The 14,555-nt window shown below is 44.3% G+C and overlaps 1 protein-coding gene across 1 annotated transcript; it reads right to left on the bottom strand.

The window, feature by feature from the left end:
- Positions 1-185: 185 nt before the first annotated feature.
- Positions 186-12,698, bottom strand: LOC107195090 (A disintegrin and metalloproteinase with thrombospondin motifs 7-like). Its single transcript, XM_015584866.1, is given in 18 exon segments — positions 186-802; positions 1,012-1,154; positions 1,156-1,274; positions 1,604-1,747; positions 2,168-2,288; positions 2,374-2,500; positions 2,677-2,800; positions 2,908-3,144; positions 3,393-3,602; positions 4,273-4,368; positions 4,449-4,590; positions 4,681-4,830; positions 5,116-5,262; positions 5,334-5,458; positions 5,640-5,941; positions 6,711-6,876; positions 8,354-8,747; positions 12,613-12,698. Coding segments are annotated over 18 exon segments (3,450 nt in total).
- Between the last annotated feature and the right edge of the window lie 1,857 nt (positions 12,699-14,555).

The following is a 14,555-nucleotide window of genomic DNA, read 5'->3' as shown; positions in this document are numbered from 1 at the left end:
TCAGAGGTTCGAAGTATACATATATGTACGCTTAGTATGTACATGTATACATATATGTATACATAGGTAATTATAAGAATACTCCAATACTCGTTATTATTGCGTCGAAAAATAAATCTGACCCAGCAGATATTTAAATGTACGCCTCTCCCATCTGCTTAATCATCGTTTCTAGTTGATGATCGCTATGGTTGATCTGCAGGATCCACGAGCTTGGCCAACCGATCGTAAGTTAACTTATCGTTGTTGCCAGACGACGATGATGGTACAGACCGTGTTTCATTCCGATTGATCAGAGTTTCGATTTTTTCAATAGCCTGCATACCCTGGTAAACCTTCTCGCGGGAGGTGTCGATGCTTCCACCGACGAGGTCGCCAGATTCCTGGTACGCCTTGTCCGACAGATTCTGCTGAAGGTTACTGTCCATGTAAGGAGCTTGGAGCAGAATGACATCCTTTGTCGGTATCTTGTCGTGTATTATCGATCCTTCCTTCGGCTTGGTCAAATTTATTCCGGGAGGACAGGTACTTCGTTTCTTCTTTGCCTCTTCTGCACTAGACCAGTCGCGAAGTAGTAGACGTAAGTCCGCCGAATCGCTCACCTTGCTCAAGTCGTCGGCCTCGCTCTCCGAGGAAATCCCATGCGCTTTCTCCAGGTATCGTGCTAAACTCAGATCCACAAATGAGTCGATCATCTTGCCCTGATTTTCCACCGGCACCGACTTTTTCTCCTTTAGATTCTCGACGTCTTTGTCAACGTTTCGCGTCTTTTTCGCGCAACTCTTCCGACAGGGCCGCTTACCTACGCGGAAACGAAGACAATTTCCCGCGTGTTTAACGTTTGCGTTCACCCCATAGATTACCTTAAAAACTTACGTTCCTATGATTCACAAAATCTACTCGCTAGACTTTTCACTGTATTTTTTTTACGGTACATAATCGTACAGTTACAGAAGCAACGAGGAGGGGTCATTAATGTTGGAAAAGGTAACAATAGAATGACACTCTCACCGATGCATTCGTCCTTTTGTTTGGGCAGGCGTCCTTTGCACGCGTCAAAGTTTGCCTGCACGTCATCCTCACCCGCACGAGCAGCCGGCTTCACGCACTGCACTTTACGATGCTTCCAACCCTTCTTGTTATCGCATTACTTACTTGGCGGGGCAAGCTTGCATATTGCAAACACGACTCTTCGGTTCCGGTTTGGGTATGCCAGAGCAAAAAGACAAAGTGACCTTTCCGCCGTGTTCTTCGATACACGTTGCCTCGGAGATCTACGATTTGGAAAGTAAATTTCAGATACAATTGCACTTTTTACCGGTATCCCGACAATCGTCACTTATAAACCGGATCACGTTGAGGAAAATTCCTCGTCGAAGTCTGCTATCACCAATGTTCACGTATCCGTAAGATGTATCGACGTCACTTGTTCTCTGATTTAGTAATACAAACGTTCGCGAGCAAACAAATCGGAGAACCCAAAAAATATAAAATCGATTCTCGAGTAAATGTAAATTCGCGACGAGGAAGTTACTTTCTAGAGGTAATTCCAAGGTAATACTTTCACTGCCGTTCAACGAATCAACTTAGATGCTCGAATTACCATTGTACCACCACCGCAACTGGCGTCGCAGTTCGTCCACTCCATGAAGTCCCATATATACTTCGGTGTGTACGATGGATTGGAAGACGGCACGTAGTATGTGTAACTCACTCCGTACTTGACATCCCATTCATAGAATACGTACTAGAATTGTAGCAATAATGAATATCGGTATGGTATGTTCACGGGAGATTAATTGCGCCGAGTGTTTCATGAATATGAATATAATGGTCTCTGTCGAAATTCACACTGCTTTTCAATTTTCAAGCACGACAATACGTAGTCAGGTGTCGCAGTCCCAGTTTCGTTAGCTATAACAAAATTGGCCCCATTACTCTCTATGGCTCGAGATCGGCAGCGAACGAAAACGTTAGAACATTAAAAGCAGACAACTATCTACCACGATAATTGCTGCGATGCAGTCTTAGGTAAGCAAAATGTAACGAGATACATATTACTTTCAGTTTCTGTAACCAGTCGGTATAATAGATTTTCAATGCATTTAGAAAACGATCCCAGCCAAGTGAATAACAGTTCGCGAAAGTATGCGTAGTAGCGACGTACTTCGATCAGAAGATTTTCTCCTATTGGCCCCTTTATGTCGATTTCCTCCCTTTGCGGCTCAGGATGCGTGTATAGAAGCATTGAATTCACGCACTCGTAATCGCCGTCTCTAAATTCCACGCTATAGTTCAAAAATTAGATTAGTCAAAAGTTCGAATCGTAGTTGAAAACGCCTTAATGTATAGCGTATTAAAGAAAGTAATTACTTTCCTCCGTTAATACAGTATTTGTTGCCATTCTCAGGTTTCGCTGACAGGATGTTCTTTCTCTTTATCGTTTCTTTCACCGAAATACTGCGTGCGCCCTTAGGAATTGTCACTACCTTGACGCGTTCTGACATACGCGTTGTGAAGTTGTTAATGCGTGTTTGTTTAATTTTGATTAAATGCATCGCATATATTCTCTTGTATTAAAACACCATTGCAATTGGAATATTATACGGTAGACGGACGATAGAATTTTCGCATTAGGCAAATTTAATAGTATGATGCATAAGGGATATAACATACGTTGTTTATCATTCGTGGAATCGAAAAGTCCTTGTACTTTCTTGCACTTGGTACCATCGCCTTTGCAAATGCCACACTTATCCTCGACGGCGTTGCCGTCCAGAACCCAATCGCAGCCAACTTTCTAAGAATACAAAGCTTATGATTTTAGCAAACATTCTCAAAACTCTAATTAACAAGAAGACTACGGGATGATTGAAAAGAGAGCTATAATGAAGAAGAATCTCTTACCCTACAAACACCAGAGATACACATGTCGTTTGTTCCAGGCTTGCAGGGTGTCGTGTCGTTTACCGGACGTGGTAGATTGATTAACTTGTCGTTCTCGTTCATGCAAACTAAATCGCAGGGTGCTTTCGCGTAGAAATACGGTCTCCACTTATACAGTTTACCATCTCCTAACATCGATTTAGTATTGTATTCTGTACACTGAACTGCTCTGAACGGTGGTTTCGTGGGATCGCAGGGCTAAGCGAAAAAATGTTGCAGAGTTTGAAAAAAGAACAGCAAAGGAAACGAAATCGATAAAGCGTTAAGTATTCAAAATAAAAAGCAATATTTTTGGGGCCGCTTAAGAAATAACAAACGACATGGAGGACGACAAGCCAAAGGATTTACGAGAGAGGGGAATCGAAAGCAAAATCGTGAATAGTCATAGTAGGGTGGGTAAGAGTCCAACGAAATATGCATTATTAGCGGTACATCGCGTTATTCACCTGGGTATTACAAGTCATGAACTTCTTCCTTTCGCCAAGACAATATCTGCCTCTGTTTGATGGCACCGGCTTGTTGCATTCCCTCTCGCTAAATTTGAGACCACCGCCACAGGTTCTACTGCAACTACCTACGGCACTCCATGAACCCCATCCGCCATGCACCGCTTGTGGTCGAGTCCCCATATCCACGCACTCCTTGCGGAAGCACCACTGAGTACATGCGTATTCTTTACTTCCTGGTTGACGTTTCGCGATGCAATATATGGAGCAATTTTCTACATAGATTCTCTGACCCTCACTAATCCTCCAGTCTATGTGTATGTGTATTTGCGCGCGCGTACGCGTGTTTGTGTATATTAGCATGAAATGTTTCAAATCGATTTTAACTCGATCTTTCGCTTGATAGGTATATCAAGAGTTTCCAGACCCGTTTTCCTACTATGTACCGTTCGGTTAAACAAATTACTATTGAAATCCCGAAGTTCTCGAAGCGGTTCCAGTTACCCGTGCAACTACCCTGCGACAATACGTCATACTTCTCGCGACAGACTGAGATTTCACAGCGGTTGCTGCTTGTACGAATGTTTCCTGTTTACGCCCGTTTTGTGTTATGGGCCGCTTTATGCGCGTTTCCCGGTGAGTTACAGTTCACGTCTCGGAAATTTGAAATTATTCCATTCCGCTTGGTCCTTACTTCCGTCTAACCGTTTAAAAGCAACCGTACGAATATTCCTGAACAATCTCTCGACAGCCGTGTATAGAGCGAATAAATGGATTTTAATTTGCGAGGGAAAGAAGAAAATGAAGGAGAGATTTAAAGCGTCGCGGAAGTTAGAAGATACTATTAACTTTACAGCTGATGGGTCTCAGTTCACCGAACCTTGTTCTCACCGCATTTTGTTCCATCCGCAATAGGTGCATTGCGAGAGTAACAGGTATTGTTCATGTGGCACCATAGCTGCTCGCATTTGAATGTCTGAAACATACAATTCGATTCGTCGAGTGTCTTAGATTCGCGTGAATGGCTGTACCGTAGAAGAAGGAGTATAACCGTACACCAGTACAAAATTTCGAGCCAGGGAAGACAAGGTTGCACTGAGCATCTGTATCGTACATCGCGCCGGGCAGCATGTTCGGAAGCTTTAATTTCTCCGGCGGGTTTCGTGGATTGTTGGTCAGACATTCGCCCAGTCCTTTCCTAGCGAATCGACACAAAATTGTTGACTTATACACCCGACAGCATAAAAATGGAGCAATGAAATCGTCGTAATCTCGACGAAGCATTTACTCGAAAAGCTGTGTCATAAACGTTCTGCTGCATGGCGACCATCTGAGTGTAAACATATTGACAAAAGGAGACATGACATAGGTACTTCCGTCACTCTTGTCCTGGGCCTCGCATGCGTTGGGACCTCCCTCGTCGTGACTGCAACCCAGCCTAGAAAACGCATCTTACGAAATTACTGTCCTTTACCAGTTTCAGCTTGGATGACAAGCTGGATAGAACATTCGAGAAGAGGCGTGCTCTCGCCTATCTCGATTCCCGCGTTTTTATTAACCCTTTCGCTGATAAAAAGTCGGCTGCGGGGTACAGGAAAAAAGCTGCTTCAGAATTGAACTCTAAATAGTTGATACGATGGCAGCACGAAAGAAGTGGCAAAGGTATAATATTGACGACAGCGAAAGGATTAAATTTGTACGAAGCAACGTGCGTTGACAGTACGTGTGACCAATTTCGTGGGCAATGGTGATTCCAGTCATCAGACCGGTGTCTTCGTTGATAGTTCCTGCTCTCTTGGGGTCGCAGATCTTCGACACGTACGCTAGACCCAACAGCTGACAGCCGGTTCCCTCTGAGCAGATATCGTATCTGAAACAAAAATTTTGCCGAATGAGATTTACTCCGGTATTCGTTACGATGACAACTTCATAAAGCTACACCTAGTTATAAGAACTGCCACATCGAAGTGATTGGGATGTTCCATGTCTGCTGGATTGAGCTTCACGGACCATGCGATAAAACTGTCCAGTGCCTCTTCGGCCTTAGGACTAATGCGCAAATCTATCTACGGAAACAACGTGTTGGTAAAAGTTTGTCGACAAAATTTCATATTCGACTAGATGTAGGAAGCTTAAAGATCGAGCATTATTTTATTCTTTACGAACAAACTTCTCGCTGAGAGAACGTACGAAAAGGAGAAAGATTAATAGAATGCGGTAAATTACGTTTCCCTGCTTTTGCATTACCTCTTCTTTCTCTTTCTCCAAATATATTATGCGAACAATAACCACGTCTATTTGATTGCCAGACGAGCTGTCGTGATAATAATCCGCCACCATGTTCATAAGTGTCAACACATACTGCTCGTAGTTGGTGCCATTGTGATAATCGAGGAACATCCTGTCGGTTACCACTGCAACTTCTACATAGCGATGTATACTGTGAGTTGTGCTAGCTGGCGCTGCTCTTTTCGCATCGCCAGAGTTCTCCTCCATCAACTGCTTCTCACGTTGGGCTAACGATTCCGCCCACGAGGCCTCCCAGTTATCTGTTCAACAGCAAAAGCATCATTGTTGGTTGTCGTTGTTCAAGGATTCCAGGTGTAAACGTGCTCTTACGAATGAGCCGCCCCAAACTTGGCTACCATCTCGTGATGTTCATTCGCAGTAAGTCTGCGTACAGTAGTACAATTAATAATATATTACTGTATACAAAGATAGCCGTGTTCATTTTTTAATCGATGCAAATGCCTTTTGTGTGTACGCATATCGGAGAGCCACTGCCGTGGCGATAGGATTACATCTTACGAAAAATTGGAGCACTCGTTCGAAAAAACGATTTCATTGGAAAACCCTGGAAGTTCAGTCCGCTTTTGCTTTGTATAGGGTGTACATATGAGGACAAAACGAATATCAACAATAACGATATTGTGTTGGAGGCTTCGTTTTCAAGTTATCAACGGTCAAAAATTGGGATCAGAAACGCCTAAAACCAGGTAATCTGCGTACTAGCGGTTAAATTTTTAACGAAACACGTTATATGTACATTTCCCTTTATATGTGCAGTCTCCATATCTGCATATATGCACCATACTTGAGGAACAGACAGTACTCTACATGTACATACTACCGGGTTCGAATTCACAACTACTTTAGTTCCTCCTGAATACGAAGCTTCCAACACAATTTCATCATTCTTGACCTTCGTTCCATTTTGGCACGTAGGATCACACCTTAGAGTATCTGAAACCAGTAGCCGAGCACGCTGCATATTACTAGAAGATAAAGGATTCGAATGAAAAAGGGTTGTGTACTAACCGCTAGTACCGCAAGTTTTCTTCGGAGTCTGGCCATCCTTTCCATGCATTTCGTGCGGTATGCTGCGTTCGTAGGCGATGTGGACGTGCTGACCATCCGACTCTGGCTCGACATCTTTCAGTGGCTCGATGAAATACCGTCCGTGATTAGTGTGCACGTAGCCAGCCTGCACGCGATCCGTACGCATTTACCCGCTTCTCATTAATCAACCTCATTGTAAATAAGATATCGGAAACGGCTCGCGATAGAACACTCCTCCGTCAAGTACAATCGCGGAGCTGGCGTTCATCGTATGTAGTCGTAACGAACGTCGAAGAACGTCGATTAACGTTCAAGTTATAATTGGAGTTTCGCTTTCTGCCGAGCATTAATTTGCGAAACGGTGCCCGCGCTGCCGTGGCAATTGCCCTTTGATGGAGTCCGTCGCTCCGTTGCTCGTTTAAACGTCGAATCCATGCCGAAATTCCCCGCGAATCGCGAAATTACGTATAGACCCGCGGAAATTACAATCGGACGATCCCAATTACTGAGATCGGTTGCGCGTGCAATATTTACCCCGGGCACAACGGTATAATTCAAAACGGTCCGCATTTTCCCCCGAGTCCAAACAAGCTGGAGCTCGATAATTTGTTGTAAATTGCGGTCTATTCGACGAGGAGCACTGTGTGCGTTGAGTTACGCGAAAATTTATTGAATCGATAACGCACTCCGCGGCATTCGGATCCCTTCGTAGTTGCTGAGTCGGCCACCTTTCTGAACGGTCTATTATACTGTCGATGGATAAGTTAAAATTGAATTGCTCGAGAACGAGCACTAGACTCGGGAAGGCTGATGGAAGATCCGAACACTTCGTATGGAAAGTTATCCCTCACCCTTTCCGAATGCCACTCGTTTGAACGGATTACTTTAAACATTGTCGTAGTAAGACGATTTAAAATTCATATTTATCCATTACCATGGGTGGAACGCGTGTCTTTGCCGTTACTTTCGGCGAACCCCTATGGCAAACAGAATCGGCCGTCGCGTCAACGAGAGGTGGAGATTATGTAGATCGCGTCTCGCGACGCGTCGCGGCAATTGCGTCAAGCTGAAAGTTGCAATGGCAGCTACTTGCCACGCCATTTCCCAGTTCGATTCTCGAAAGAGAGTTAGAGAACTACCCGGGATTCCGGTATTTCGAATCGCAGCCTAGCGGACTCAAGCGTGGGCGCGACGTCGTGTCGGTTCGTTTCAATCCGAAATTTACGACCGATCTGCTCGTTGAATAAACGGTATCGGTGAGCCGCGCGTCGATCTATATGTAAATACATTATATTAATTTGCATCCGCTTAAGCGCGTAATAAGAGGCTCAATTAGCCTCGAAGAAGTGAGCACAAGCTTGTCGCGGCCTCGTTACCGTTTCATCGTCTCAGCTCCGCTAAGGTTCAATTGTCTTTATTATGTACATTTAACCTCCACGAAACAAACGTACCACCGGTCCGGATACTTTGCTCATCTATTAGTCATGTATTATAAAAAGAACCGAATGGACGAACAACGTTATTAGCGGGATCAGTTTTGTCTAGATCGAATTGAATTAACGTTGGATGTTCGACCGACAGTAAAAATAGTAAGTAAAATAAGATGGAAGAAATGTACCAACCACACCGTCGCACAGAGAAAGAGCAGCCTTGGAGCCTTGATGGCCTCTGACGAAACCCCGATAATGGCACTGCTGATCCGGGACCCTCTTGAATCGTATCGCCTCGTTCATGTTGGTCCTCAAACCTGCGCCCCGCGTTTCGATCACCATGTCTGGCGAGATGAATTCGTGGTACGGATTCAGCTCCACGTGGTGCTCGATCCCGTTGAAAGGCAGCACCAGGTGTAATTTATCGGTCCCGGGCTCCGTCTCCTCTGCCTCGATCGACCTCTTTCCGCGCTCGCTGATCTCCTCCCGGTCGTAGTAATTCGGCAAGGAGTACGTGTTGAAGCTGCCATCCTCGAATACTCTTCTCGGTATAAGGAATTCCGGTTCGTGAACGTCTCTGGAGTACCTACAGCGGCGGCAACCGCCGTGAAACGCGGAAAGTTACATCAACGGACGTTCCACGAACGCCGTAATACCATTGGAAGCGAGAGAAGGACTTCCGTTTCGCCCCCTTTCGTACGCTACAGTTTCTACTCGCGGTTCCATATTTTCCTGTTCAGGATTCACATTGAAAGACGTCTGATACCCTTTCCTCGTCGTTTATTGTTTCTCTGCGTCAATGACAAAATCTCAAGGTTTCTCATTATTATGTCCGTTACGAAAGTACGATGATGTGTGTCTGAAGCGTTTGTGGACCGTTTGTTTAGGACATGAATTATGCGTTCACAAGCATTAGTAAAGTTTACGTACTTATTACAAGTACGTTAATCAAGATACATTTACCGAACTCTTGCTTGTAAAATAACTTAACGATTCTTTACCAAAGCATCGAACCATTTTTTCCTGCTGGATCGTAACATTCTGTGTGGTAAAATACTGTCTTGTTAGAGCGATCGAATGCCGACAGGAAATTATATTACTATTACAGTTTAATTGAATTTATAGTATTCTTATGATCGCTATCAATGTCTTTACTACCGTTACACTCTTAAATCGTTACGAGGTATTGTTCCCCGGGAATAAATCTATCAATCTATCTATTATCGTGAGGAGGAGAGCCCCTCGCGAAGACAAAGAGCCGTAAATTCCAACTGCAGCCGGAGCAGTCGTTCGTTTGTCGAAGGAAAATCCTCGTTGACGGGTGGTTGCGCGACCCAGAGGACGAACGAAAAGAACGCGTGGGGAAAGATACGGGGCATTTGTCATCGAGATGGCAAACTCGCGTAGCCGGTCAGGAAAACCGGAAGGCACGAGGGAGGAAATTCCAATGATATCGAATCGAAACGGATCGAAACGGATCGGACTGGATCGAATCGCGTGAGGCGGACACGGATGAAATTGTCGTCGAGCCGAACGGTTCAGTTCGGTTCGCGTGCCGGAGTGCATCAACCGGGGGATTTTCCGGCGAGGGATTGATAACCGTTGCAACCTTATCCGTTCATGACAGACTAGTTTTTCGTGCGTCGCCTCCTGAAGTCGGTCGCCGCTCGTGAACAACGAAATTCTCGCGCAATTGTTTCCGATCGACCACAGAAATATATTCTCCGTGACGGCAGTCCTTTTCAATGTTACGTCGTGCTGCGAAACTCGATTCCAATCTGTCGATAATTCGAGTTTTTTTTATCGCAAATCGAGTTCTCTATCAACACGTGCGTAACTATATTATTGTCTGTTATATCATTACAATTACCTACACAAAGAAACGGTCGTCCATGTATCTAAGACACAGAAACTTTTCAATCTTTTCTGCATTGAACACCTTCGATTTAGCTCAAGTGGAATGTGCCCCTCGCCGGTAAAAAGAAACTGTCCCTCCTCTTAACTTCGATGTTGGAAACAATTATGAAATTCTTTAAAGGAAATCAGCTTTGCCGAATCGATGGAAACCATTCGATTCCCTCAATCCGTTATCGGATATCGCGCGACGCTACGACCTGTCGTTTCGCTCTTTTCAAATGGAACCGATACTCTGTGGGAAAGCCTTTTAATTTTTGTTGGTCGTTTCACGGCTCGGCGAACGTGGAACAAAGCTAAGAGTGACACCGCGATATTACCATTCGCATTATCGACGTCGATGCTCGTTCAATTTTACGCTCAGCTTCGGTTAACGGCAATCATTTCGAGTACACTTGTTGCACTTTATTCGGATTCGAACGACAAGTGGCGGAGCTCGTTGCCAAAGACATCCCATTGCTGTATTACAGAGCGGCCGATTAACGGAATAACGTATCGTACCGTTTTTTTTTTTTTTTCGAGATTATCGTAACGACCAAATCATATATTTCGGATGAACTGACAGCATCATGAAGGTATAATTGTTAGCAATTACTAGTCGTCTGAAACAATCTCCAAAATGAAGACCGTAACGCTCACGTCAAATTACGAATTAATTTTCCATCGGTAATTTCGTCTTTCGATCCAATCTTTTGGCACAAGCGTTCGATCACAGCCGCTGAATCATTAATAGCGACAAAATGGAACACTGACGTCGGCATTACAAAAGAATTCTTAATCCTTTTAAGGAGTCGCGATCTCAAAATGACAAGTAAATTCGGAACGACGGACGACCCATCGTGCAGTGTCTTGTTGCAACCACGTATCCGGCAATTTGAAATAACTGTAATCGCACTTTCGAAGTCGCAAGAAAATTAATGAAATTTAATTCAAAAGAAGTAATAATATAGACGAACTCGTCTATCCTAGCAAAAAATCTAACGAATGAAACTGATAAATGAAAGTGAGTTTACGGATGGATCACTCGGTATATCGGATTCGCGTACAGCTCTCCTATGGTTATGCCCGAATCGATCCAAATATGGGCTCAATCGGCTTCTGTCCCGAGCCTGATAGGTCAATTTCGGTCGTTTTGTTGGGCCCGTCGAGCCGACTGGAACCGGCAGTCTTTTCTCTTAGCTATTTTTGGCACGATTACGTTACATCGCGTGTAAAAATGATTGTTCAACGTTCGCAAACTTTCGCTTCGGCAACGCGGTCCGTTTGATGTTCCGTTTCAACCGGACTCGACGAAGCACGAGAAAATTGCTTTGATATGTTCATTGACACGATAATTAATTGAAAACACGGGAACGATTCGCGTATCGAAAACTGAGTGTTTGTGTTGAAAAACTTGCAGTTCTCTAAATAAATATATCAAAGTATCGCTCCGACACGAAAATTCTTTCAATGGTTGCGCTTGGACGTCTGAAAAATAAATCGGGCAGCGTCCCCGTTTACCGTACCATGGGCTGGTCATAACAGGAGAACACCGGTATTACCGGCGACACGCAAAAATGTCATCGGTACATCAAATTACCTCCGCTTCTCGCTTTCACGTCCTCGCCATTCAAAGCCCGCGGTGGTCGCGGTGATTTATTACAAACAAAAAGACCGACCGCTCGGCGCATCCCATTTACGTAATCCGGCAACAGAGCAGCGTAAAACCCGCTCCAGTTTTACTTGCTCGTCTCTGTCGAACGGCTGCATTCACACTGTGCCGAAGGAAGAGACGTAGAGAGCGAGAAAGAGAGATGGAAAGAGAGAGCACGAGCAAAAGAGGGAGCGAGAACGTAGTTGGATATCTCCAAGTGGACGGTAAAAGCTTCGGGGTGGTCCGTTCACGTTCGTCACTGCGGCTGTCGATGACAACCGGTCATTGGCAGGGAAATAATTAAGGCTGTAGCCGAACGGTAGGAAAAATCGGTCGAGGACGAGTCGCCGCGGAAAAATGAGCGATGCTCCGAGCTATACACCTACCCTTGTTCATTCACTCGTGTCGCGCACCACCATTTCATCGTCTTACAAATGAAGTTTAGACACCATTAGGAAACACATCGGAAACACGCGTAATTCTACGTTAATCGGGGTGAAACAACTACATCGAGATCACAGTTAAACGATGATTTTAAAGTATAATTGCGTTGGAATTTAATTAGCGGCCACGAGTGCCGAACACGTCTATTCAATTTCGCAAACAAACGCGATAGAAACTGGGGTAGTTTGTGTCCTTTTCTGATGCAAATGCGAAGCAAAGAACAAATATCCTGTCCATTACATAATACCGTGTTTCAAATAATTTATTCGGGTGGTTGAATAGGCCATTACGAGGATTCGGATAATTATACGCGTAAATGCTAAAGAGGTTTACAAAATTCAGTTTTGAACGCTGCACGCTGTTTAGTCTACACTTTGCAAAAATTAAAAATAATTTCACCAATCGTCCGCGGGGCGTGCATGATAATTTTGTCGGTACTAATTATGTACCGCGGCATAACCTGTCGCCTAACGTTATTAACACGTCCAATTCGTCGCATAATTCTGAGCAAGTTAGCTGCTTGTAGCCACGTTTCTCTAACGACATAATGACTCCTTTGCATTCGAGACTGGCTTCTGTACTGCAAGCTCCGTACGATAGGCTTACAGTGTTTCAAAATAATTACTACTTTTCATCTGGTCAAAGTATCTAGAGGTATGCCGAAACGTTAGAAATTATATGAATTCTATACGTAAAATGGCAGTTAAATAATGTAACGATCAATAATTAAGAAACACAGCAAACCTATGAAACAACTGTACCAAACCAACTGTCAGATTTTTCAAATATATTATAATGTTATACATTTGTATAAACTACCTTCTAAATTATAGATATCTTGACGACAGATTTAAATTTCAATTTAAACCCTTCCGTAACGATTTCAAAATTGGACTGTCCGTCGAAAGTCTCGTACATAAAACCTTTTAAGACTAACAAGATATCAAATACGGACAATGCATCCAAAATGTTGAATGATCTGTTAGTCGTTTAGACAGTGTAGGCGCGAATCAATGATGCTGAACGAGCGACGACATCTCCGGTTTGTGTCGCGTGACACACGCGTCCTCGGGCGTCTCTCGATGACGCAGCTTGTCGGCTGTTATTTGAAATTACAACGTGGCTGACTTTAAACGCGGACAGTTGTAACGAGAAATGAAGTTTGAGGGCTTTGCGAAAAATTCAAGAGAGATACGTCTCTATTTACGAGCCACTTTACGTCGATCCCCATTAGATTCAAGGGCCGTCTGCTTTTTTCGTTACGGTGGTGCTGCATCGAGGATCCTTTCAATTGCCGCATGGATTTGATCCCTGCTTGCTGTTTCGGAGACTTTAACCGCCGCGCCGGTTGTAAACGTCCACGTGACAAACGGTGGCTTTTACTCTTCTGGAGACAAGTGCACGGAACACAGAACTAAACTAAACAGCTGAGAAACTGTCCTTGCACTACCGTTTCCATCCTTAATGACTGTCATTCGTGCAATTGTCTCCGTTCGATGGGGAAGCTGTACCTTTGGTGTGTCTATACTTTGTATGCCGAGAGTCATGCATGTTCCAACAGCCTTCAACGAGAAAAGTCTTCTGAGAGAGTCCGATCGACTGGGCCAATGCAACGACGCGACGTCTGCAAATGAATCCGACACATGGCGTTCCGCAAAAAAAAAAAAAAAACGTTCGATAACCGACTGGGTCGAGTTACCCTACTTGCAAGTATTTTACAGTCGATTGATTACCATCGAGCATTGGAACGAGGGCTCAATGCATCCTGGCGGATACGGTCCGGTAGACTCAATCAAACGTACACCGACCGGTTAGAAGTTAATTCGACGTTATGGCCGATCGTTTGTCATCCGCGAGAGAACGAATCTTACCAGTAAAATCGTTGCGATACGTTTCGTCGAGTACGAGCGAAAGCGACGTGGATCTGGAATATGGAGTGGGTGGTCCCAGGACGCCATTTTACTTGTCTACGACTTGTCCGTCTTGTCTAGAACTTCAGAAACTCGCAAGTCATACGATTAAGGAGACAAATTGATTCATTCGTAATTTGGAAATTATTATTTTCATCCGACTAGGTTGGACGTAATGCGTACTAAATTCGAATTAATCTCGATATATTCTAGGATCAGTGTCGGAGATATTATCGTGCAACGTGTTTAATGCAATTTGAAGTGTCGTTAGAGCGCATAATAAACGCGCCGGTGCTCTAGTTGATCTTACACAGCTGCTGTAGCCGAAGGTCGTGTCGGTTCTAAAATCCATGGATGGTCGGCCCACGCGAACGAGTTCGTAGGCCGTTTGAATAGCTACCAGGTGCTTATTATCACGAAAGTCGTTTCCAAGACCGTACATCTTCCGCCGCGTATAATCAATACTCTATTAGCTGCGGGATTTGTGACATTC

This window comes from Dufourea novaeangliae, unplaced genomic scaffold, assembly GCF_001272555.1.
Source record: "Dufourea novaeangliae isolate 0120121106 unplaced genomic scaffold, ASM127255v1 scaffold49, whole genome shotgun sequence".
Lineage (NCBI taxonomy): Eukaryota > Metazoa > Arthropoda > Insecta > Hymenoptera > Halictidae > Dufourea > Dufourea novaeangliae.
Note: the sequence above shows the minus strand (reverse complement) of the source record. Positions and strands in the feature narration are given on the sequence as shown.